This window comes from Neodiprion fabricii, chromosome 2 (genome assembly GCF_021155785.1).
Source record: "Neodiprion fabricii isolate iyNeoFabr1 chromosome 2, iyNeoFabr1.1, whole genome shotgun sequence".
Lineage (NCBI taxonomy): Eukaryota > Metazoa > Arthropoda > Insecta > Hymenoptera > Diprionidae > Neodiprion > Neodiprion fabricii.
The window spans coordinates 28,168,314-28,193,120 of record NC_060240.1 but is presented as its reverse complement, the minus strand read 5'-3'; the positions used below and the strand labels follow the sequence as shown (position 1 = coordinate 28,193,120).

At 37.1% G+C, this 24,807-nt stretch overlaps 4 protein-coding genes across 14 annotated transcripts; 3 read left to right on the top strand and 1 right to left on the bottom strand.

Moving 5' to 3' along the window:
- Positions 1 to 570: 570 nt before the first annotated feature.
- Positions 571 to 6,564, top strand: LOC124175555 (activating transcription factor of chaperone). 2 transcript variants are annotated; one of them, XM_046555938.1, is made up of 4 exons: positions 571 to 727; positions 1,248 to 1,607; positions 5,081 to 5,973; positions 6,004 to 6,564. In XM_046555938.1, the coding sequence occupies exons 2-3, from the start codon at positions 1,343 to 1,345 to the stop codon at positions 5,935 to 5,937; spliced, it is 1,122 nt and encodes a 373-aa protein (XP_046411894.1). In that variant the 5' UTR covers positions 571 to 727; positions 1,248 to 1,342; the 3' UTR covers positions 5,938 to 5,973; positions 6,004 to 6,564. The 2 variants fall into 2 exon arrangements, with proteins under 2 accessions (XP_046411894.1, XP_046411895.1); XM_046555939.1 differs by lacking the exons at positions 571 to 727; positions 1,248 to 1,607; positions 6,004 to 6,564 and adding an exon at positions 2,681 to 3,060 and having other exon boundaries at positions 5,081 to 5,997.
- Positions 6,565 to 7,883: 1,319 nt separating this feature from the next.
- Positions 7,884 to 11,274, top strand: LOC124175557. Of its 2 annotated transcripts, XR_006869195.1 has the most exons (5): positions 7,884 to 8,155; positions 8,771 to 8,999; positions 9,168 to 9,446; positions 9,972 to 10,528; positions 10,608 to 11,274. XR_006869195.1 is itself a non-coding variant. In XM_046555944.1 (4 exons), exons 2-4 carry the CDS (start codon positions 8,788 to 8,790, stop codon positions 10,234 to 10,236), a joined length of 756 nt encoding a protein of 251 aa, XP_046411900.1. In that variant the 5' UTR covers positions 7,884 to 8,155; positions 8,771 to 8,787; the 3' UTR covers positions 10,237 to 11,274. The 2 variants fall into 2 exon arrangements, 1 of the variants encoding a protein (XP_046411900.1); XM_046555944.1 differs by having other exon boundaries at positions 9,972 to 11,274.
- Positions 11,275 to 12,716: 1,442 nt separating this feature from the next.
- LOC124175549 (activating transcription factor 7-interacting protein 1) lies at positions 12,717 to 20,466 on the top strand. 8 transcript variants are annotated; one of them, XM_046555922.1, is made up of 13 exons: positions 12,718 to 13,043; positions 13,178 to 13,323; positions 14,285 to 14,634; positions 15,445 to 17,423; positions 17,509 to 17,769; positions 17,987 to 18,328; positions 18,427 to 18,553; positions 18,639 to 18,832; positions 18,989 to 19,078; positions 19,192 to 19,249; positions 19,662 to 19,738; positions 19,896 to 19,998; positions 20,195 to 20,466. In XM_046555922.1, the coding sequence occupies exons 3-13, from the start codon at positions 14,325 to 14,327 to the stop codon at positions 20,458 to 20,460; spliced, it is 3,807 nt and encodes a 1,268-aa protein (XP_046411878.1). In that variant the 5' UTR covers positions 12,718 to 13,043; positions 13,178 to 13,323; positions 14,285 to 14,324; the 3' UTR covers positions 20,461 to 20,466. The 8 variants fall into 8 exon arrangements, with proteins under 8 accessions (XP_046411880.1, XP_046411878.1, XP_046411876.1 ...); XM_046555920.1 differs by having other exon boundaries at positions 13,178 to 13,332; XM_046555919.1 differs by lacking the exon at positions 13,178 to 13,323 and having other exon boundaries at positions 12,720 to 12,860; positions 12,925 to 13,043.
- Positions 20,467 to 21,027: 561 nt separating this feature from the next.
- On the bottom strand, positions 21,028 to 24,399 carry LOC124175550 (serine/threonine-protein kinase RIO1). 2 transcript variants are annotated; one of them, XM_046555927.1, is made up of 6 exons: positions 24,243 to 24,399; positions 23,962 to 24,105; positions 22,823 to 23,826; positions 22,494 to 22,705; positions 22,142 to 22,405; positions 21,028 to 21,854 (listed from the first exon to the last, which is right to left on the bottom strand). In XM_046555927.1, exons 2-6 carry the CDS (start codon positions 24,009 to 24,011, stop codon positions 21,753 to 21,755), a joined length of 1,632 nt encoding a protein of 543 aa, XP_046411883.1. In that variant the 5' UTR covers positions 24,012 to 24,105; positions 24,243 to 24,399; the 3' UTR covers positions 21,028 to 21,752. The 2 variants fall into 2 exon arrangements, with proteins under 2 accessions (XP_046411883.1, XP_046411884.1); XM_046555928.1 differs by having other exon boundaries at positions 23,962 to 24,335.
- Between the last annotated feature and the right edge of the window lie 408 nt (positions 24,400 to 24,807).

Below are 24,807 nucleotides of genomic sequence, written 5' to 3'. Positions count from 1 at the left end.
CTGAATCCGCGTAGTTAATCTTCGTTCAATGTCAAATTTATACTCTGATCGACGAATTAGCGCGCTGCGTTGACAGTTGCGTGCACATTATCTCGTCCTTGTTTATCTTTTGATAGCATAAAAGCTGTGCGACGTCAGTCGATTATAGCGAACAACGTCGATCAAGCGTCCAGGCATCATAGCCATAGAAGTTTGTTTTACCTCCAGTAAGCACACGAGCTAGTCGACTTCATTTTTTATTCATCCACGCATGTAACGATCTATTTATAGTTGTGAAGTAAAGTGAATGGTCGAAACTGCGAGACAATCATCATAAATCCGATAAGAAACAACTTGTGATCGTGTACTCCTTCGTTTCATTCTATCCGTGGCTCCCCAAATATTTCGGTGAATGTCCAAGTTGAAAATAAGCGTTTGAATTTACCCACAGCTTGGCGCGCAGCGTCCAGTAGTATGAATTTTGTGAATATAGTCCCTTGTTCCGACATCTGTCGACCGAATAGCGAACTCAATTTCATGGTAACTATCCGTCCGAATAGGAGTCGACTCTATATACCATGAAATTCATTGACTCATCGTTCGTAGAAATCAGTCATTCTCCATCCATGAAACCAGAAAAGAAGACATCGTTATTATTGGCTCTATTAAAAAAGGGGTGAAGATGAGTTTCTAGTCGGTAAACGACTTTGCACACGCAAGTGTGCCATCACATCATAATAACCATGGGGTAAGTTGCTATATTTTTCATTCTGTTTATTTGATCTGCTTTATAACATCAGCGATACAGATGCTCACATCAAACGGTACTTGAGAAAGAACCGCCATGCCCTCCATTTGGTGAACGTTACCTCAGATTGCGAAATCGCACGCTTTCCATGCTACAAATTCAAGTATTACCCAATTTTGAAATCCTGGTTGATAAACTCTTGGAGCTAATTAAGCATTTTAGTTTGGAGAACACTTCAGTTTAGTAATAAAACGAATCATCGATTCGTTTATTCCATCTCATCTGTTATTGCATTGAATATATCCAATTCGGTTTGACACCTGTGATGAAAATTATTTGGATCAGATTGAGTGTTCTCTTGATGTGAGTAAAAGTATCACCGTGGCCAAATGACTCAAATTGGTTTTCGCCAAATCTGCATGATGAGGGCGTGGTGAACAGATGAACGAAATCATTTTGCAAGTGACTGCCAATCTAGAGAAACTTACAAGCTAAATTGACACGCATTTATTATTTACAGGGCCGACATGGCGTTCAACAAAAGCGACGTCGCTAAGACGACTCAAATTCCTTATAATAATCCAAGCATATCTTTTGATCGGATAAATACCAACAATGTCTACCGATCAATATCAGAAAATCTGGGTATTGAAGGCGGAGCCCTCATCACCGGCTTCACCCAATTCCCGTGTTTCGCCCATTGAAACTTCTACCCCTGACATTTTCAATGATTGGCTGAGCTTTGATAGCATCGAAAATCTCAGCAACAATGGGGAAGAGGTCATGTACGAGGAAGAGGCGGAAAAGGAGGACGAGAAAACATCACGAGCGCAAGTGGCTACTAAACTCTTAGAACAACTGGAAGAATTTATCAAAGAAGGTAATTGTTGGAAGATAACGAAAGATATCTTTGATTATTTTTACAACTGTATAAAAACTTTCACTGCCTTTTTTTTTCATTTTGCCTACGTTGCATTTCATCAATCAAATGACGCTATGCTTATTCAAACCAGACACTTTAATTTGTTAGTAAATAAATTTCAACCATGTTGAGTATAAGTAAACAATCCGACAACCAATATCCATCACTAGGTATCCAATCAATACACATAATATGTTTAAGTGCAGCACAAATATTTGAAATCTGCGCAGACAGTATTGCGCCATTCCCTTCATACAGCATGGCAAGAAGTAAGGAGAAATGATATTTCTAATTCATATTGTATTTCTTCTAATGATTAAATGGGAATCTCTTGCCGTAGCATTTATTACTATGGCTTCAATTCAATCAGCGTTCTTTGTCAAAACTATCTCTAATTTTACTTTACAGCTCTGAATCATTTATATGACATGAGGTTAATTTTTTTTTTTTTCACACATCACCTATATGATTTCAATTTGACTGAAAAATAAAAATATGGGAAAAAACAAAATTGGGAAAAGTGGAGAGTGGAACAAACTGGTTAGCCTTTATATAGCCAGCTTGGCAGAAGTGAGGGCAAGAGGCTGAAGGAAGGGGAGATGGAGGCAATAAAGAAACGGGAGGGGGGAAAGTTCACAGATAAGTATGCGAGTCTCCTGTGTAGAGGCCACATGATACACGTCCCACTCCTCTTTGCCTCAGTGACTTTGTGTAAGCCTGGTGTGGTGTGTCTATTGGTTTCTCCAGCAGCATAACTTACACCCGATATTCAATATTGTGAACGCAGTTCTTCAACATACGGCACTTTTTGCACAGTTATTCATTTACCCCACACAACTTTTACCACCATATTTCGATCCAAAAACATAGTGTTTGTCCATGTTCAGAGACATAGTGCTTGTCCTGATAATGTGCTAGTAGAACAACGTGTAAGACTTTACGCAAAATACGAGATACATGTTCAACAGGAATTTGTGCTAAAGTTATGTTTGACTCTGTTTGAATATCTACTAGAAGGCAAGAGTTGAACGTTGTTTGACCCTACATTGATCTGGATTTGGTGATACTGGCAGTTTTAAAAGGAAAATCAGACATAGGCTCTGCCTCTCGATGTTGGCGCATGCTAATGTTATACAATAGCATGCAGTTCACGTACCATTACACGTGGAACAGGGAAATCATCGTCAACTCTCAGAAATTAGTCAAAAGACGCTGAATTGTTGCTGCTGGCATACAGATTCTATTACGACCATCAAATAGTGTAATTGCCTCCTTCCATCCCTCACGACACAAGACAATCTCAATAAAGAATTTAAGTCTCAACCCTGTTGCCATATTACCTGCTTGTCATCTTTCTGAATCTCCAGGAACAACGAACCCTTTCAAATTATGGCTACCTTGTACTTCCGTGGTATGTTTCGTATTATATTTGTACTAAATGTTTAAGACAAACAGTGATTATATACACATTCATTGCATATAAACGTCTCATTTTTACCATTGTACAGTTATATTTACCATCAGATAGACTACTAAGGAATTCTTGGTAGTCTCGATTATTCTGTTGATCCTGCGATAGACTAAATGTTTTGCGTAAACGCGAGATTTTATTATGTTCCGATTAACAATTTTGTAAGCTGTAATATAAGTGATTTGAACGAGCTGTCCTTCACATTTACCTACTTGACTTCCTTGACCCATTCATTATTCTCACACATCACAACACATTGTCACATTATCTATCGTAATAGTAAAGATATAATTATTTTATTTATGCATCAGCAAAATCTTTTTGAATTCCTATATATACCAATGACCACTTTTTATACTAATAATTTTATAGATCAATTTCCATATGGTCTCGAAACACCTTTTTTATTATATCGTTCTAAGTACTGTTTTGGCTGCAAAAACTTCCTTATCTGACCTCTCATGCCCCTGTTATTAAAGTTGAGATTATTTCCCTGGTTAATCAGTATAAAAAGCAATATGAAGCAAAGTTTCATTTGAAAGTAGGTCAGGGACTTGGCGGTTGTCGTAGACATTTTTTTTTGTATTTCCTCTAACTCGGAATCTATGGTCACTGTTTACGAGCTCTTAGCAAAATCAACAATATGTTGGTTGTTCAGAAATCTGATGAGTTTAGGTTAAATATTATCTGACTTTGTAACAAATAAATTAATCTCTATCTCTATGAATGGAGTTCGTCTAGTCAAATACCAATTCATAATAGAAAGTACATCCTACTTGAAATATATATCTAACGTGTTATTTATTGAACAACAAACCTTACCCAGTAGCTGTTGTCAAATTCTAATATCTTGTACTTCACATTTTCTGAATATGACTATCATTGCTATTCTCTTGGCACTGATGCACTTGCTCTACTCTTCATATATTTGCAATACAATGATCAAATAAACAAACTGCTATGAAAAACACTTCTTATATCTTCTTCCCGTTGTCCATACAACCTACAACCAAATTGATGGCAGCTACTTGTATTTGTTTTAATAATAGTACTGTCTGCAAAAAATATCCTCACATATTTACAATGTGAATAGAATATTTTCTACGACTAAAATAGTAGTAAATCTATTCATCTATCAGTTTAATACATAGGTATATTTAATTCTAACTGGTTATGCTGTTTAGAATTCTTAAGTTTTTATAAAAATATGAACAAGTTTCTAGCTACTTGTTATTCAGTGTCCCTGGAATGCCATATATATGTATATTTCTTCACTGTAAACGTTAACACATTCAAACCAGGGAAAGGTACCCTTCAGATGGATAAATAGATGGATAGAAATATAGAGATAGATTGATGGACAGATGGGTGGCCCATAGTATTAGGTGTGCATCAAAACATGCACATACACAGCACACATTCAAACTTACGTGAAAGTAGTGAAATTATGTTAATAGGAATGAATTAAATACAAGAATAAGATACTGCTATAAATTGAACAAAATGGTCAACACCTTGAAAACCCATGTAGAATTGCCAAAAAAAAAAAAAATTATCACATTTCTCTTATGGTTGAATCACCTCTGACAGAAAAAAGAGGCTTGTCACTAAACTGGAAATAATTGATATGGAGATGATCAATTTTTTTCTAAAGGATGTAGTATTTTATTTATTATTTGGACCTTATATTATATCAATGGGATTCTGTGGATAATTCTTTTTAGAGGTACAGTAATCTCTATCATGTTATTCTTTCATTTGCAACACTTGAGTTTTATTCGTCAGACGGTCATTTGAAATCCCTGTTGTTGTACTTGAGGCTTTGCGATATTTATTACCGTCCATTTTTCTTTTCATACACAATGACACCATCGCCCATTGCCGTGCGAATATCTACAGCATGAAAATATATATTTAAATCCATTTTGTATTTATGGGATATTATATTTTCTCACCACAGAACCCTCTGCTGACTGGCTTGAAGAGAAAACTGATCTACCAATATTCGAAGAACTATCACCTTTGGACTATGGGATCAGCCAGCCCATCCTACCATCAGGTACAATAAAGTTGCAAACGCAGTTGCAGCAACAAGAAACAACTCGGACCCTACTACAGGAATTTGAAAGTGTACTGGGTGATGTAGAGGCCTGTTACCAAGCTCCTGTCACAGCATTGACTCCACCACAGTCACCTCCTGCTAAATTCTACAACACAACAAATTCCAAAATACTGATATCTGTATCACCAACTTTTCAAACTCAGGGCGTTTCTGTGGTCAAACCCGAGGACCAATTTCAAGAAATTCCATCCTTACCCAGTGTCGCCCCATTGTCGCAATGGGGTGCTGAGAACATCTCTCTTGAACCACTGGGGGACGTCGCAAGCGAATTGGCAGCAGTCGACGAAATAGTTCGCTCATGTGCCAAGAATATATCATCATCAAGTCTATCCACTAGCTCTGACACGAGTTGTGTATCTTTTGAGGAGGATTCCAATGATGATCCATTGTGGACACCCGAAGCTACACCTTCTACCACGTCAACACCTGTTGTGTCGAAGAATCGTTATCGCAAACCTTACTCCCGTCCACCGTCAGATGATAGAAAGGTCCGCAAAAAAGAGCAGAATAAGAACGCAGCAACTCGTTACAGACAAAAGAAAAAGCAAGAAATAAAAGAGATCGTGGGGGAGGTACAGGAGCTGACTAATTACAATGAGAAACTGCAGGGCCAAGTTGGTGATCTTCAGCGGGAGATTCGTTGCCTCAAGGGGCTGATGAGGGACCTATTCAAAGCCAAGGGACTTATGAAATAATTTCTTCGATCACTCTTGTATACGATCGTTGCTTTTACACACACACACACACACACACACACACACACACACACACACACACACATGTATATATACATATATGTATATATATATATATATATATATTATACTAGTAGTTGGTACTTAACAACCTTATTCCTTATTTTACGCGGTACCTAGTTTCGGCATCGCGATTTGTAACTAACACTCATTCAAATACTCGTACGTTATCACAAATGTATAATTATGCATGTTATATACCTAAAGAGAGCGAACGGCCACTTGCTGCTTCCTCATCGGTCGACTTGACCATAAGTGGGTTGCCTTGGATTATATTAGATATCCTAAACTTTATGTACGTCATCAGATTGTTCAATATCCGAAAAAAAATCGTAAAAAGGTAGATTGTAGGAGGAGAGCAGCCCTATGAAGCTCACCTGAGTGGAACTCTGCTGTCTCCCAATACGATCGTCTTTTTTATTTATTTATTAATTTTTTTAACAAACAAATTTTAGCATGAATCTCAACTTGATGCATGTCCGTTGTTCAAGTAGAGATTGTCAAAATATTATTTTCATATATTATAGACATGTCTGTATACCGGAAGAATAAATAATTTTACCGATACTTGAAACTTGTCCATGACTTTCACTTCAACCGACGCGGTTACGTAACATTGTCAGAATTCGAGTTAGTGGACTTCGACGATCTTTTACGCATGAACATGATCACGTTTCAGGAATACCACTGAAAATCGCGACTATGGCGACCAGTCAGTTATGACTTGTTGAACAAATGAACACAATGTTGACTAACAAGGAAAAGTATTCCGATCGTATGTTTTTCTATCAGCTCTAGAGATCTAGAGAAAAGATCGTTAGCCTTATCCCTCTTTATTGACTAAATTTTTTTTCTCTGTCTATCCTTTTTCCGATCCGCTGAGTTGGCACGGTAAACGCCCTGAGACGTTAGCATGTGACTAATGTAAGTATTTTGTAATCACGGCAGAGTGACAAAGGTCACAGAACAAGAAACAAAGACTTGTGTAGCTTAGAATGGACTTCATTCTTGCAAACTGATCCCGAAGTATCATTGATACGGTGTCGTGAGTTTTCTCTTGCGTGTACATAATGCACACGTCGAGTGATTTGGGTACCAAGTGATCGAAATGAAATAAAATCTCGTAAGTTGCGCATTGATCTCGCATGATATTTATCCAAAATTGAGCAAATAAAGCCTGTACTTGATTAAAAGTAGTGCGCTATAATAGTAGGTAAATTCGACGGTAATGGTTAGATGATTAAATCTTTCTCGCCAATATATATGCTTATTACTACGCCTCTTTATCGCAGACGGTTTAATGAGCTTCTGCGGTAGAATGCATTTTTGACCTCTTTACCAGCTCTGCGTCGATTTAGTTGAAAAGAAAGCGTATAGCTAGCGGCGTTGGCGGCGCGGAGCGTTGCGTGCAAAAATCTGAAAACGTCTTCTTCCTCCACCGGACGTTTACCCGGGAGTTCCTCTCTGCTACTCTACACCAAGTTTAATAAACAACTGGGCGTGACTTATACGTTGTGCAAATGTAAATTATTATGCTCAGCACTTGCACAATATAGAAAGAGAAACCTGTATTCAGCGGTTGCCGTATTCAACATATTAGTTTACTCCACAGCAAGTTGTAATAGTACGTATACGTGCGATCTGGTTGTTTGATTGTTTTCCTCATTCATATGTTATAACGATACACCAATTATATCGAATGTATCCGCTGCATCGATGACTGTATATCGTCATCGATATTTCGAGCACTTGTGTCGTTGCGCGAACGCGATCGGATGTGTGCACGTATGATGCGTGTGTGCGCGCTGTTGGATCGGCAAAAACGTATTATATTCCTTGGTCTCCCTCCTGCTCGAGCCACCTCCGCGGAGGGGGTTTACCTCCTCGTCGTTCAGCGAGAGGCACGGTAAACAGGACTTGACCGAGTCCTCTGAGTTTCCACTCCGCAGTCTACGGTCTACACCTTTCGCCTTTACTACAGGTAGATTATACAGCCGAGTCGTAACAGAACTGCGAAGAACACGTCATCGTGGATCTACTACCATTTCATGAATTTGGTGGAATTTCAAATTTGTCGACTGATATACCGGAGGAGAATCTGAGCGCGCATGGTATAGTGTGGCTACGTACTCCATCGAATAATATCAGTCGTGACAAGGTGCGTTTTTTGACCGTCGTAATAAAATACACTATCAGAAGTTGTGGGTGACGGTTGCAAACGATTTCACGAATAGCCGAATATTTTTTGCAATTTGTATTTTTAATTCAATCAGCTGGTAGAACCACACGCATCTCAGCATTAAGGTTTTTTCGAAAGATCTTCGAATAGGTTTCTGCCCATCAAAACTAAAATCATCTTAACAAAGTCTGTTATTAGTCATTCAATTTGCATTCGTGAAGAAAATGAAATCGCCAGTAGTAGTTATTTGGACCCAAGGCCATCGTCACTTTCCTTTAAATTCACCATGAATTATCACCTGTAGCACTCACATGGGCACTGAGTCTCACCAATTTTGCATACTTATACCGTACTTTGTGTACACAATGTAGCATTTCGACCCACCTAGCGCCTACATATTTCTAGGCCATCGAGACAGTCGTAAAAGGCTCGAATCGCATCATCGTGTGCATATATACAGCAAAAATCGCGTAGGTGTGTCCGAACACATTCTCCTTACGTTTGTAAGATCGCAAGTCGTATAACTGTGTTGAAAAGATACACCGATCGTCGTTGAAGATTATTTGACGGGTATACAACGTAATTCTGTTACAGAAATAAGATTGTCCACGATGTCATCCGAAAAAATTGTAGGCGATAATCACGACCGGAGATCACGGAGTGCGCAAAATGATCGGAGCTCCGTTGCTTCGGGACCTTTGCCGTATTCCCTGAACCGATTGAACAAAAACACTCCACGAAGTGCCTCCCATGGTAGTCTGTATGACAACAATTCAGATATTTACGTAACAAGTGCCGCCTACAAAGCACCCTCCGAGATAAGGTGATATTTTAACAAATGCATTCAATTAACATTTAATTTACGATATGCTCATATAATGCTAGTCAAGCAAAGGTTCCGTAAGCTTCGCTTCTCCTGTTGATCTGATGAAGTAATTGTTCTGCCAAACTTGGTTGGTGCCATGGAAAAATGAAAGCGTAACATCCACAGTCAAGGGTCGCGGTACAGTTTAGCGCCCAGTGCAAAGGTTGGTCACGAGGTACCTAGTAGCTACGGATATCCTCCATCTGGGAGATCCGGAATATCCACAACCAAAACACGCACCTCGCGAAAAGGAGGCTTAGTCATGGAAACCATGTCCGCACCAAATCCCTTCTGCCCCAATACCAAAGGCATCTGTTGCCTGATGTTGCTTTTAAACCTTGGTCTGATTCTCGTTACTCTGGGTTTCGTAATTGTGCTTCAATTCTTCGAGCCGTTATTCGTATGGTAAGTATCGATGTTTTAACCGTACGAATGTCACCAAATGTTGTGAAGTTATTATGTTGACTTCAGTATCGTATTTACGTCAATTCAAGGCAAAACGACAAAAGCGAATATTTATATAGCAGAATATAGTTGTCTTGTTTTAGAAGCTGGCGTTTTAACGCAATTTGAATTGACGGGATACATTAATTTTACTTCAATTTTCGTGTGTAAACACCTTTGTAGACATGTGTTAATTCTTAGATGTCATCATTGCGATAACGCATCATGAATTTCTTTATATGTGCGTACAGAAACACAATGTGAAAAATTTCTTTGACAGCTGATATAGTAAATATTTCTTGTAGTAGACCCCTGGACCTACACGGCAGGTTCAATATACATATTAGTCAATGTGAGGTATAAAGTCACCTCGAACGGACTGGGTCCACTTCATCAAATATTCACGGTGTACAATTCCTTAGAATGTTTTATGTATTTGGACATTTTTACTGTGTATACCATGTAACGAATGTATTTTATATACAGGATTCTCGGGATAGTTTTCTTAGTCTTTGGATTTCTCACACTCCTTGGTAGCCTACTCTACTGTGTTCATGTCTTTCGAGATGCAAGGCATCCAAAGGATATTAACCAAGAGGACTTGTACTGGTCGTGGCACTGGCAAAGGCGGATTAATTCGCCTCCAGAGATACACTACAGAGCAGACGATAAATATCAGGATGACGAATACAGTGATAGATTAAGCAAATATTCCGGAAAAATGTCTGACAAGCACAGTCAACGGTATTGAAGAAAAGAATCACATACATATACTGAAGATCGACTCATCGTCAGAAAAAACGTTAAAACATAAAGGAAAAGGCTAAAAGTAAATGAGAAAAAAACGATGATGATAGAAAGAGCAATCAGCTGGATTGTGTAAAGACGTTAAAAATGTAAATAACAAATTTACTGACAAAAGCAAATTGTGTTCATGACTAAATATTGGTCATTATCTAACCGTAAAAGGCATGTGTTACAATAAATCGTATAACAGCTGAGTCACAACATACGCCGATGTAATAATCAAAATCGAAAGGAAGGTAACTCGTCTTATAGAGCAGCATGAAAACCTTAAGTCTCATTATTTGCAGTATTAAAATTTTTTTCTGCTCATTCCAGATTGCATCCAACCCTGGAAATATTTTCAGCGATACGAGACTTTTAACTCATTATGTAAAGTCGCTTATATCCAATCAGGACAACCGCGGCAAGTTTATGTTATTTGAGAAATACACATAACTGTATTAGATATAATAATGTATATTTTGTTCTAACATTTTTTTAACACGTTTATTTAAAACACCGTTTTACTTGGCAAAGCCAGGATTGTTATGGATAATTGTTCTTCTCGTCAGCTGTACGTGTAAGTGAACGTAATTGACCGAGTAGCAAGTAAGATATTGCAATTACTTGAACAAAAACTGATTTGATTGAGGTTCTCACAAAAACGATGAGAGTGACGAAAATTTCGTTTGGGAACAATTTAATACAAACGCCAAGCCGATGGGAGGATGAATCCATTGTATAATATTATATTCTTTTTCGCGTGATACAATTACTTATGGGCAGCTGTGCACGTACGTACATGTGTAGATACATAGGTTGTAATATATAATAATATGATCAGTTCACGAATAATCTCGACTCAAGTTATATAGGTACAATAAGCAGATTATTTATAATTTCGTTATCTAGTTTGTTGTTTGATCTTTTTTACTCTTTCACTACGCTGTGTGTACTTATGAACCTCTGATCGTGAACAATATAAATGACTGTATCAACTGTGCATACGCATATTGTTTCCACTTTCCTTTTCATTTGGTATTTTTAAGCTCGCAGAAATACGTGCATAATATAAACTGAAATAAACAGAGCGTTTGTCAAAACTGTGCAAAGAAACAAACTGCTGCTTTATTTCCATTCCATGTTCTACATTCTGATTTACAAAGAGCAGACGACTTATGGAAGAGTCACGTCGAAGATTAGTCATAATAGTTGCATCATAGCAATCATGTGTCTCTGTCGTAATCCCGGATTGGTCATTAGCTCTGTCCCACTACTGGTATAGATTTTCAAATATACGGTCAACAACGGAATACAGATTTTGTATCCAAGTCCAATTGTGAGCTCATGCTAACGAGCGATTATTGCAAGTTGCCTATACTAAGGCACCAATACTGTTCGTACCAAGGTTCATACTTGTCTCGTAGTAAACTACACGACACGCTGCCTTATATTCTGGCAAGTTACTTTGCTACAGCGTTAGGCAGTCAATATACGACATGTATACTATGTCACAATCAGTGAATACTGGGCTGACATTCTCCGTACACAATATTCTCGTACTCATGGATGTTTTAAAACCCGGGGCTCGAAGTTATATCTGAATATTTGGTTCGGTACACATGAAGCACGCGTCACTAAATGTTGTGACGTCAGGTAATGCGTAAACACTAAACCGAAAACATTGATCCGTACCGATTGCAAAATGCTAACATGTGACTTTCAGATGTCAACGATTTCGTTGCTTTTCCCGAGTGAAAATTCACATAAAATTGCAGTTTTCTCTCGAACTAATCTTAATTGGATATGGTAAGTCGAAGTCAGGATGCTGTAACCGCTTAGTTACAGAAGCGACGTAACAATCAATGTTTTTCGTACGAATTTACATTTTGAAATTTCTGTAAACCTCTTGTAAATTCAATGATCGTATAGTGTTTATGATGAATGCAATAGACTTACTACGAACATATGCTGTATAAGAAATAACGGAACACACTGTATACTAAAGATGGAGTTATTATGTCGACTTCCCTCAAATTTCAATGTTCCGCACAAAAAAAAGTCAAATTACAAAGTATACATTTTTTTATACCCTTTCGACCACAGCAGTACTTGATATAATGATCAGGTACGCAGCGAAAATCGATAAAATATACTTGATGGCTGTTGACGAAAATCTCTCATTGTTATCAACTAGTGTAGGGCAGAACTGTGTAGCGCTTTTTGATGCCGGTTCAATGTTGTTGATAATACGAGTTCTTGTTGACGTCTTCTTTAGAAATCATTTATATTTTTCCTTTCAAAATTATTTATACAGCGTATGGTTCGTTGGAATTCCATAAAAACCTACTTCCACCTTGTTTTGGATAGAGCAGATACATATGCCATAGCAGTATACTCGTTACTGGATGAACCATCGCGCATGCGTGTATGCCCCATTTTTGTGCAGGCTAGTCCGAGGCAATAAGACGTTGAGCAATACTATATGTACATAAACACGTTTGTATGCAGTTTTTGGTACAGAAAAATTTCAATAAAAATTCAACATAATGAAAAAGCACCGGTGAACCTGTTGGTGATATATTGCTGGTGAGAAATCTCGGATTGTACCGTAAAGGTTTGACATTAAAATTCCAGTTCTCAAAAATCACAGATGCTGAGAGTTGGAGATCTGACAACGCAGCTTTCACTTGTTTAAATTGCGGCGTTGAAATACAACCACAAAGAGAGCATCGTTCGAAACCGTGGTTCTTCTTCGATCATCGACTGGTTGTAAGCATTTTTTTATCATTTGACTTATACACCTCCTAGCGAAGACTACGTAGGATCAGTTGGAATGTTAACTAGCATCACTTTGAATGACTCGTAGACTGTATGACCTGAAAATTTTGCATCGCCATTTTAAGGTTAGGGTTGCGTTCCTACATCACGCAGAAATATTATACATGTACCGCCATGTTGGAATTTGGGACGAAATTATGTTGCAAAATATCTCGTTGATACGCCTGGAACACGGGACCAAAAGTGTAAAAATTCAGCAATGTCAAAGCTGGTAATTATGGTATGAGGGTGCAATTTTCCGTTTGTTTTTCTGTTCGATCCAACTGGTTTTCCGCAACCAGTAGAATTCTAATAATCTTGTACCATCGTTTTTGGACTGTATCCCAATGTCTGCCGTCAGGTACTCAGAAATAATTGTATCTCGTATACGCGATATTGATTCATACCTTGGTGCAGATACATTTGTCGTCTACTTCCGGTAAAACAATCGAATAATATTACCGCGCATGCGCATTACGTCACGTGATATCGGTAATCTGCGAAAATGACTCCACAAGCATATGTTGCAAATTTTTTATTTGTTGCATATTGGTCAGCTTCTTGGTATGAGTATATTTCTGCATATGTATGCCAAAGTTCAGATAATAGGTCAAAGTGGAAGTGACCTTGTTGGTAGTTGGGGTACTTATAGCGATAGTGTTTCATAAGAAATGGTAGTACTCTTCACACGCAATATATTACGAGAATTCCATCTGACTAGACCTGTAATATAATCATCTCAGGATGAATGGCAAAGATTTGCTAAGATTATGGTAGAATAAAAACATTGGGTGACTCTGCGTATGTATATCCAATTAAAGATTATTGGTATTCCTAATCATTAGTTCTTAGTAGAGACTTCGCTGCTCTATTTTTGATCAGTGATGAAGCGATTTTAAATATATAGAACAATTTCAGTTTTAATTAAATGGTGCCTTGGCAAGGTTGCATACAAATGTTTATGCATATACTGAAAGATAAAAGTAATGTCCATTTGCTAGACGAACGATACCATCTGCATTAGTGGGAAAAGTTTCATGCGCGATTGCATAAGTAGAAAACTATTTCAATATTGTGAGATATTTCAATGGAATGGTCTATAAGACCACAGTCAGAGTTGCATGCGAGCTACAGTTATCTATAGGTCTCAGAAAGCAGGATGATGAAGTTGACGAATTTGAATTACTTCACAGAGTTGTATTGAACTTTTGCGCTAAATGGAAGTAGTATGACATGATATCACCAAGCTGCCCGATAATTATGGACGCGACAAGTACGACATCGTCATATAATATAAAAGAAAGAAATGATCACTCAGAGCTTTTGTGTAGCAATGTGGCAAATTGTAAAGATGGATTAACCGAAAACGAAATATTGGAAGAATCAAATCAGGATCCAGAAGACGAAGACACTCTTTCTGATGACAGCTTACGGTTAAGATTCTCAGATGATGAAGCTGATATTAGTGACACTGTTTCATCAAATAAACCAGCTGCACTGTGTATTAGTTCTGAACAAATGACTTCTCAGGATACAACTACGGGTGTGTTCAAATTTTTTATCTACCTGTCTTCGAACTGTGATTTTTGACCAGATTGTTTCTTCTTCTTTATCCTTGATTGCCATTGGAAATTTAATATTGTAGCAGAGTAACATTTGTGATACTCGACGAACCTAATTTCAGTTGTAGACTTGATCCCTTTAGTCCATCGACTGCATTTTATGTCATGTATGGTTTGCGTGGAGCAGGGCGTCCGGTGACCAAGCATGTGGCAATTTGGGATTTCAAATAAGTGAAATTTCGAGTGTCTATTTTTGCTCATACCGTAGGTGTTTAATTCTGGGATGTGGTCATTCGTAGATAAAGGTTTGGTGCCAATCCCACAATATTCGGTGTTGTTTCTATCCGATATGAATTAATTTTTTGATCATCTTCCTAAATGACCAGTATAATTTGACACCGGTTAAATATGAGGACCTATTTATTTTATTCCACTGCCTCTGGTTCTGCCATTAGTTGTTGTAAATCTTCAGTATTCGATACTGAATAAAGATGATCGTTGTCTGCATTTCTAACTTTGATTGAGAGTGACTCTCCATCCAAACATATTATTGTAAAGTAGGGACATGTAATTGAGCACATTTGACAGTTGGTCACGAGGAATGGTCGAAATTTTCTTTTTCCCAATGTGATGACTATTAAATACCATGTTCCACTTTAGAAAGAGCAAAATTTCACTGGATGCCCTGATAAAGTTATATGATTATGAGAAGTGTAATTAAACACTGAATATGTTTCTCATAAGTTTGCATATTAAATAGCGTTATTAAGAATTTGATATTATGATTACAGGCTTGACCAATTCAACCAAAAAAATTCCACTTGATGCAGCAGAACACTCAACATATAACTCATGCGAATCTGCCTCTAATATAGAACTTCTGAAGTCAAACCAAAATAATGAAATTTTAAATGAAGTACGCAACAGAAGTGAAAATAATAAGAAAAAAATGTGGCGTGGCGGAAACCGAAAAGTGCATTCTCTGAATAATATCATTCAGACAAATAAACGCCCCTTTCCAGGTCATACTTTTCAATCACGGCACTATCACAGTAATTCGAGTATCTATAGGAGTGAATTTTACTTAAATAATCATAACAATTTTGGAAGGCCGTCAGGATTTCGAAAACATGGAAACCATTGGAAAAACTCTATGGGAAAGTGTGTCCCTCGTAGTTTTCGGCAGGTACAAAAAAAAGTAGTCAAAGAAGAGGTTGCCAATTTTGAACTGAAGTTAAGCCCGAAATTGAATGTAAACATTGACCTTTCTCAACCAGATCAGCCTGCCCTTTCTAATTCTACGGAACAAGCACCTCTTGAAGTTGGTGCTAGCGACAGTAGTACAAATCCACCCAGAGCTCTCTCGTCCTCTAATTTAAATTCCAAAGAAAGATTACAAATTCCTGTTGCCAGTAACAATGATACATTGTCCATTGTTAATGATGAATTATCCAAGGAATGCAGTCACCTAAATTTTGATCAAGCTTCATTTAATGGTAGTGGAGGTCTAGAAAATGCTGACAAAAATTACACCAATTTGGTAAACAATAAAAATTCAACCAACCACAACTGCGATTTAAGATTTACTTCTGACGACTGGTTGAATGAACCTATTGCTCCTGACAATGAACACATGCAGGCTACAGAGAATTTCTCATCATCGTCAAGCCAGGATAGTTCTGATTTTAAACGTACTACATCATCATTGTCCCTTGAGAATACTGAGTCCACAACTTCTTCGAAGTCGAAGAATGGTGTTGCTATGAGTGATAAGACTGTGACCCAAAATAACAATCTTGATTCTTCTGATTCATTAAAAGAGACAATTAAAATGGACATAGGTAACAAACTGCTTGAAATCAAATCAGATAGTGATGTCGGAGCAGATACAGCAGGTGATATTCAAAAAGAAGTTGAGACCAACAACCATGCATGTGAAACATTCGAACAAAGAAATGAAGTTGGTGATTCTTTGAAGGTGCCTAAAACTGATGAGCCCAATGCAACCTCTAGCAAATTATGGGCCCCAGAGAAACAGTCAACCACAGAACCAATGCCAGAACAGCTAGAGAAAGAAAGTATCGAAAATGAGGAGCTACAAACAACAAATGAAGTGGTTAACAGTGGTGAAAAACATGAATCAGATAATAAGGATGACATGAATATTAAAGAGGAAATAAAAGACGATACTTCGTTGTCTAATGAACAGGAAGTGGCTGAGCAAGCCTCAGATAAACTTGCGAAAGAAGAGGAAAGTAGTGAATATAAGAACAAGCAATGTAAAATTAGTGCTCCAGCTAAAAATAAAAGGAAATTCAGTTCAGACAACAAAGAAACTGAGTTAGTTGAACATATTTCACAGAAACCAAAAACATTAAATAGCAATGAAAAAACAGTTAGGAATCAATTGGTGGATAGTGAATCTAGTGATGAATCAGATCATAATTCTGTACGAAAGTCAACCGAAAAAAACTCATTAAAACTTCAAGATAATCTACAGTCAGAACCATTGCTGGTTATGAAACGTAATTTGACAGACAGTGAAAAGGAAAACGATAAATTGATTCATAAAAAAATGAAAATTGCTCCAGATTCAAATTCAGATATTTCTGCGGAGCAACTCAGAAGTCAAAATACATTGATGTCGCCCGTTGAAGAAATACATGCTTTGCCTGCAGGAAAAAGTGATGAATCACCGAAAAATCTTTGTTATGTAAGAAAATTTTTCCAAAGAGATATGAAGGGCAGGTTGACAAAATTGAAACGTGAGGTAGGTATAATATTATTTTAATTTCAGCATCTTTCAAAGGATAGTACTCGTACTTTCTCACCTAATAGTTCATATTTGTGAACAGGAATTGGAAGAACTTATAATACAAAAATTGGTAGAAACTCTAACAATGCAAAGTGAAATTGGAAAATTACGAGAACAAGCGCGCATATCAGAACGCAATCAAGAAGCCAATCGTATCCGCTGTCAACAGTTGACAAAGCAAATAAATGATTTTGACATGGTCCTCAATCGCAATGCTGCTGACCGTCGGGCCAACAATGACAAGCCTATGCCACCCATAAAAATCAATAGATCTGTTGGACTGCAAGTGAATTTCATATCGGTAATCCTAGTTTTTGTTCTTATAGTTACGATACTTTGTTTTATTGGGAAAACTGTATTTATCTAGTTACTATACATCTAGTCATCATAAATAACAATCCCATGATTTCTTATACATGGTATTATATCGATATATACTGACCACAGTACAATGAAGTTTTTTTTTTTTTTTTTTTTTTTTTTTTTTTACAATTTTAATGTTTTACAATTGTATGTAGGAACAAGGTATCCAGAATTTGAGGTCTTTATCTTCTAATAATATTTCGAAGAGCAATGTGCCAAATCCTGTTACTGTGAACGGAGGTAATAAACTGGCTAAGCCTGAAAATAACAAGACTACAACAGTCCCACGACGTGGTATTAAAATACGATCCCCTCGAAGAATAGAAGTCACCAAAAATGTTCCAATACCAATTCAACCTCAAATATCCACAGCTATGCCAAAAGCGGCCCTTGTTCTGGCCAAACCAGTGGACACGTCGCCCAAGTTATCAACTGCTAACACCAGCAAAGAACAGGTTTTGCCAAGTGCAATTTCTCCTCAACCAACTGCCGCTAAAGTATGTTTGTATTTCAGATATATTGCTCATTGTTTTTGCAATACCTTGAGAAGGTTTTGCAAATGATATGATATTTATTCGATATGTGTAATTTTTAGATAAAAAATATTGTAGTAAATGGAAAGATTTCAAATCACACAAACCGGCAATCAACAGTCCCGAACAATCAGAGTACTGTCTCTAGTGATTTGATTGATCTCACAGAAGAAGAGGACAAGAATAAACGTAGGGAACGTTTCATTATCAAAACCTTTAAATCAGTCATTCGAGTAACGTTTCTTTCATAAGCTTATCAAATGTCCCATTCTAGCAATTAGTGGTACTATATCAGGTGTACTACCAATGGTTGCAACAATTACATCTTCCATTGGACCGAAGGTTCCCCATACCAGATATCAAAGGGTTGTACAAACCACATTATCTCCAAACGTTGCGATCACCACACAGGCTGCCAATATTAGAGTAGTACAGTCTGTTAGTCAACCAACGCCGACGGCTCTTGTTGTGAGTAATAAATCTGCTATGATTAGTCAAAATCCAACAGCAACAGACGACTGTTGAGTAATCCAATAGTATTCTATAGGTTGTCAAGGTCTTAGCATTTATTTTTTCCTAAAATTTTTTGATGATGTTTTAAGTCGTTGATCATTTTGTTTCCAGAATAACATAAATGCAACAAAATTGGCATATGTAATGCAAGGAAGTTTGGGAACTGGAAGACAGTTACTGATAGCACCAAATCCAAACCAGGTTAGCTTTTAGTTTATTACAGCTTGCTAGAGAGAAAATATTCCATTAAGCTGGTAGCAGTCTCGTTTTTCCAAGTAATGAAGAACGTTACAAGGACTTGATCCACGTTTCAGGTACGGCCAGTAACATCCACCACACGGGGCCAGTTTCCAAATGTACCCTACAAGGCTGGTAAGTGTGAAAATAACATTCTGGCTGGAACAATTGACACCTGTTATTCTGTGATTATCTTATATTTTATGAGACACTGACGTATTGTACCAAGCACTGGTTCACTGAAAGCCGTCGTGATAGCAGATACAGAGAAATTACATTTATGACCAGTGCAAAGTATTTTTGACTATTTGCTATTCTAATGCATTGGAGAAATCAGAGACAAATAGACGAGTACAGATGTGTTGAAAATTAAATTCCTTTTTTATACAAGAGAGCTCGGTAAGCAATGAGATATCATGTGCACGGTCAGTTCTTTATGTCTTTGGTACAAAGGTTTCTTACTCTAGAGTTTTGAGTTTCTGATGTAGTCTAGAACCTTCTGAGCAGTTTGGTTTTATATCGATTGTAAAGTTCTTATGTCCCATAGGGACATCAACATTAGCCAATGGTACCGTCAGAGTACTAACTACAGCAGCTACGACGGTTCCACCTTCACCTTCAAATGTGAGTATGGTTCAGTGTATTATTTTAGTTAACAATGTTGAACATCTTTTCCGTTATGCTGCATTTTTAATGATTTTGGTTCTTTTGTTATGGTACTTTACAACTAGTAAGTCGATTGCGTATCTATACTTTGAGAAAAAACTATATTTGATCACAGCCACCACCAGCACCCTTGCCCGATACGCCACACTATCCACACAGAAATGGATGGAAACTACCTCCTCCACCTCCGTCCCTCAAAATATCAAAAGTTACACAAGGTAAGCCACCGGATGACACAGTTATATTCTATGACAATCATAATTTAATTTAGTTGAATTATATGTAGCAACAACCAGCTCATTTATTTTTTTTTTATTCATTTTGCCTGGTAATTATTGTAGTAATTAAAAATAATATGATAGTAGTGGAGTTGGTATGTTATTATTTAATACAATTTTGCAAATATCAATGCAGGTATTGTCTTATCGTGGAATATGGTGCAGTCAGATAACTATGCAGATATTGCTAGTTATCAACTATATGCATACCAAGAGATACCTGGGACTGTACCAAACTCAAATCTGTGGAAGAAAGTGGGAGATGTAAGGGCCCTACCACTTCCAATGGCTTGCACACTCAAGGAGTTCACTCCAGGCAACAATTATCACTTTGCTGTAAGGGCAGTAGATAGACATTCCAGATTTGGTCAATACAGTGTACCCCGTAACATTTCTTTATAATAGTCAGTAAAACAGTGAAAAAGTTTCCCATATCTGTTTTTTAACTACTGTTCTGTGGCGTTTGTTCTGCAATGTTCAGTCAGCAGATGAAAACTTGCTTCGATATCACTATTACACAATTCTATTTGATATCCACTGAGTGTCCAAATTTGTTCCATTCATCATTACATGTGCTGTGAGAAACAAATTTTACTCTCCATCTTTGTTCATATAATAGAATAATATTATAACTTTTGAAATGGTAAACTATTTCAAGTAGTTGAAACCAACACACACACATGTGTGCGTGTGTGTACATATATATATATATATATGTATGTATACAGCATGTATAAATACTACTACTACTTGAACTAGATTACTACTTCAACTACTTAAAATCGATTAATTCCAGGAAAATTGCATTTGAAAAAACTTAGTAGTCATTCTATAAATATCTCGAGTTATTCATTCAATATCATCAAATTTACTGCCTGGCCTATGTTGTACATATTCACATCTTAGTGTATGAATTTTCAAATGTGTACCCTTGTGTTCAAAATATTATGACGGTTTTTTTTTCCAAGATGTATTTATCTAATTATCAACGTACCGGTTTGCGAGACATACAGGTATATTCTGGTTATTGAACAGTCTGATGTGCTGAGAAAATTATATTATGTTCCCATGTATCCAATATTGAACTTGAGTATCTGATTATTACAACAGGCCCTATGATTGTAAAAAAGGAATCGCGTTTTCTCTATTTTCTGTTGTTTCTAGTTATAACTATAGTTTTTTAATAACATGAAGGATCTTGCCGTATTTTCTACTTTCACAGAATTACAATTATCTTCCAGTTTTCATTCATTTAATAGGTGGGTATTATAGTAATAATCAATACTTGGGAAAGTTCTGGACACCATTATTTCAAACTATGTTAGCTGTATGACTATATCTATGTGCTCAGTATGTGACAGCACTAAAATGTAAATATTAGCGAAAAATTTTAATATTAAACAAAAATTTATTATAAGTATTTAAAAAAAAGTAACATAGTACATTTTTTTGAAATGGGATGCTTCAAAAGTATTGTTGTTTTATAAATTACTCAATAAAGACTGGTTTTTTCAGTTCATCGTTTACCTTCGGTTCCGTGTACGTAGTTGTTAAGTCCGAAAGGCATCACCTAAATAAGGTTAAAATGCTCGTTGTAACCTAAATCATTTCACATAATGTATTCATACAACGCGAGATTCTGAGCCAATCCTAAATTACTAGAATCAAACATTCTACAAGGATCTATTTAGTGTCTATTTCTTTCTCACTATCTTTTCTTTTCTTTTTTTTATATGCTTCTTGGTTTTCTTCTTACGATTTTCTGCTTGTTGTTCTTTGATAGCTTTTTTTCGTGCCTGGAACATTGGTGAACATGATTAAATTAGAAATCATCTAGGTAGTTTCGTTATTTTTTATTTATAACCTGAAGCACGAGTATCATGTAACGGTGAGAATGTGAAAAAATGTATCCAGATATTGTAAAGATGAGCTGTACGTGCGTAAGGTGCAACGTCGATTTTCAATTTTCTCATATATTTCATGACTGGTCATATACGATATTCAGGTACACTATTATTTGTGCATTAGCAATGGATAAATTAATCATAGATGAAGAAATCGCCCACGAATCAAATGCATTCACCTTCTTGCTGTCAGGACTTTCGTCTCGTGGTCGAGCTGAATTGACAAATTTCGATTCATCGTTATTTTGTGACTCTGAATCAGATTCAGATTCATCCTCTCCGCTTTCTTCGGTATGGCTGTCGTCGTGACTTTTGGTTGAAATAATTTTTGAGGTGACAGTTGTTACTTTGGGTAAATCAATGCTCAGTCCATACACGGTTTTCCTCAACAAATTTTGCTCTCCGGTATTAGCCTCAGATATATCTTTGTCAATGTTAACAACCTGCAAGATTGAGAGCAACAGTATTGGCTTAAATATTCTGGTCATTGGATATATTAAGAATATTTCAATCACTAATGGTTATTTATACCTCATTGAGCCTCTGAGGTATATATGTTTGTTTAAACACTTGTTCTTCTATTTGATTGTTGGGATCCATTTCCTCTGATTCTCTTAGCATAACTTGTTCTGCTAACGCATCCAAGTACTCATCCATCGTATCTTCCACTATATTAGGATCTGTGATGAAGTCAAATAATTCCTTCATCGTCATAACTGCAACTCCATGTTTCTTGAAGAATTCTGAAGAATCAGTTTGCATATACAATCATTTGAGAAAACGAGAAAATTTACTTGCACATTCAAAATATTAATTTTACTTATGAAAGTCAAAGACACTGAAATGCTGAAGATGATTACCTGTGATGTTAGTGCAGTCTTTTCGGAGAAATTCATACGCATGAGGATGATCATGTTCAACTGATTGAGATACATCTATGACAACAATCTCTCCTTTGTGATAGAGTAAATTAAATTCGCTTAAATCAGCATGAACCAATTTACATTTATTGTATATTCTCCACATCATCACAACACATTCTCTGTAAAGCGAGCGGGCCTTTGAAGAATTTATTTCAACGTCTTTCAACTTTGGTGCTGGCCATCCATCGTTACCTATGAAGTCCATCAGGAGAACATGGCTGCGCAACAAAATTGGTTTCGGAGCACATACTCCTGCCTGACTGAGCCTCAATAAATTCCGCATTTCTTTCTCTGCCCAAGTGCGAACCATTTTACGTGGATTGTGACGACAGTAACCATGACGGAAACGAAATCCACCGCTTACATACTTGTCTCTATCCTTAAACACTAGTATTGATGTTTTGTAGATTTTTATCGCGAATTCAATACCAGTTTTAGAGGTGGCATGATAAACATTAGCTTCTTTTCCCGTTGAAATACAACCATTGATTTCAGCGATTATACCTCTGTTGAGTAGTTTGAATAAAATCATACGTGTGCGAGGATCCATAACTTGCTCAGCCGTTGCTCTGTCATGTTTGTCTTTTGTTCTTATCCGTTCATTTTCAGTGCGTTTGTTACTTTCGATAAGTAAATTAGCCGCATGATTGGGCAAACTGGGTCCCTCATATTTTTCAACATTTATTTTATTGGAGTAACGTCGAAATAATTTATCAGTAGGCTGGTAGTTGGAAACTTTATTGCTAGCCATCTGACTGTTGGCCGTTCCATTTGAACGACTATTGTTCTTCAACTGGTAATTGCCTCTAGCATCTACATCCCAATCGTATGAATCGTCTTCAGAGTCATATTCTGTGTTGTCTTCGATGTCTATTTGCAATTGTCCTACTGTGACGGTCAATTCGTGAATGATCATTGGTTTTCCACATTTCGTTTTTTCTCTGGGAAGGAATGAAAAATGTTATTTCATACGCGCTTAAAGATAGCCAGGTTTGGTTAGACTCAGTTTCGTGACACAATATCGCGCAATGCCTGAAATGTATGTAGTATGAAACCTATGAATTGTATGTACATACATCGTTTCTTCATCGGCATCGCTAAATTGGCCTTCGTCCAGTGATGCCATCGTCGAATTTGGAATAGGTGCTCAGGTGAATATTTCAGTTAAGAATGCTTGCCACGTGACACACGTTGTTGCCCACATTAGCCAGATTCTGATACTGAAAAATTACACCTATTTTAGCAAGCTATGTTTGTCACACCACTTTTATCAAATCGATGAATGTCTGTGTACGGAATAGAACGCGTCACTGGTCGCGTTATTCGTTATTACTTTCTTCGAAACTTGTCAACATACCTGTCAAGATATATTATACCATATTGCACTTTGGAGAGTGATCAGGTAGTGTGTAACAGTCACATGAAACAGCAGGCTCTCAAGCTGAGTATTTTTCCGCACGCATGCGCGGAGATTCTGGTGTATCTATCAGTCGTAGGCTGGATTTGATACGGGCGTCAAAAATGGGTACCGACGCAACGGCAAAATGCCGCGCGTCGAAACCCACGTGGTTAGGTCAGTGGATCTCAATTACATTTTTGCTCAAAGAATTCAAAAATCTATGTTATCAATTGGAAGCGTGAAAAAATTGGAAAAAATGGAGAAAATGAAGAAGCGAGATGAAATAGCTGATGGTGTATTCGAACTGAGCGCAACCAATTCTTTTCGCAAAATTACGTTCATATAATGCATCACAGAATACATTTAAGTGTTTTTCAAAATCGGCCAAATTTCGGCTCAAACAATCCAAAGGGGTTAACCTTCCTTTGTTTGCGATTTTCAGAGCTCGGAAAACTTTCGTCCCAAAATCGTTTTTGCAAGACTCTTTCCACTAATTGGACCCTCAGGAATGACTTAATATATC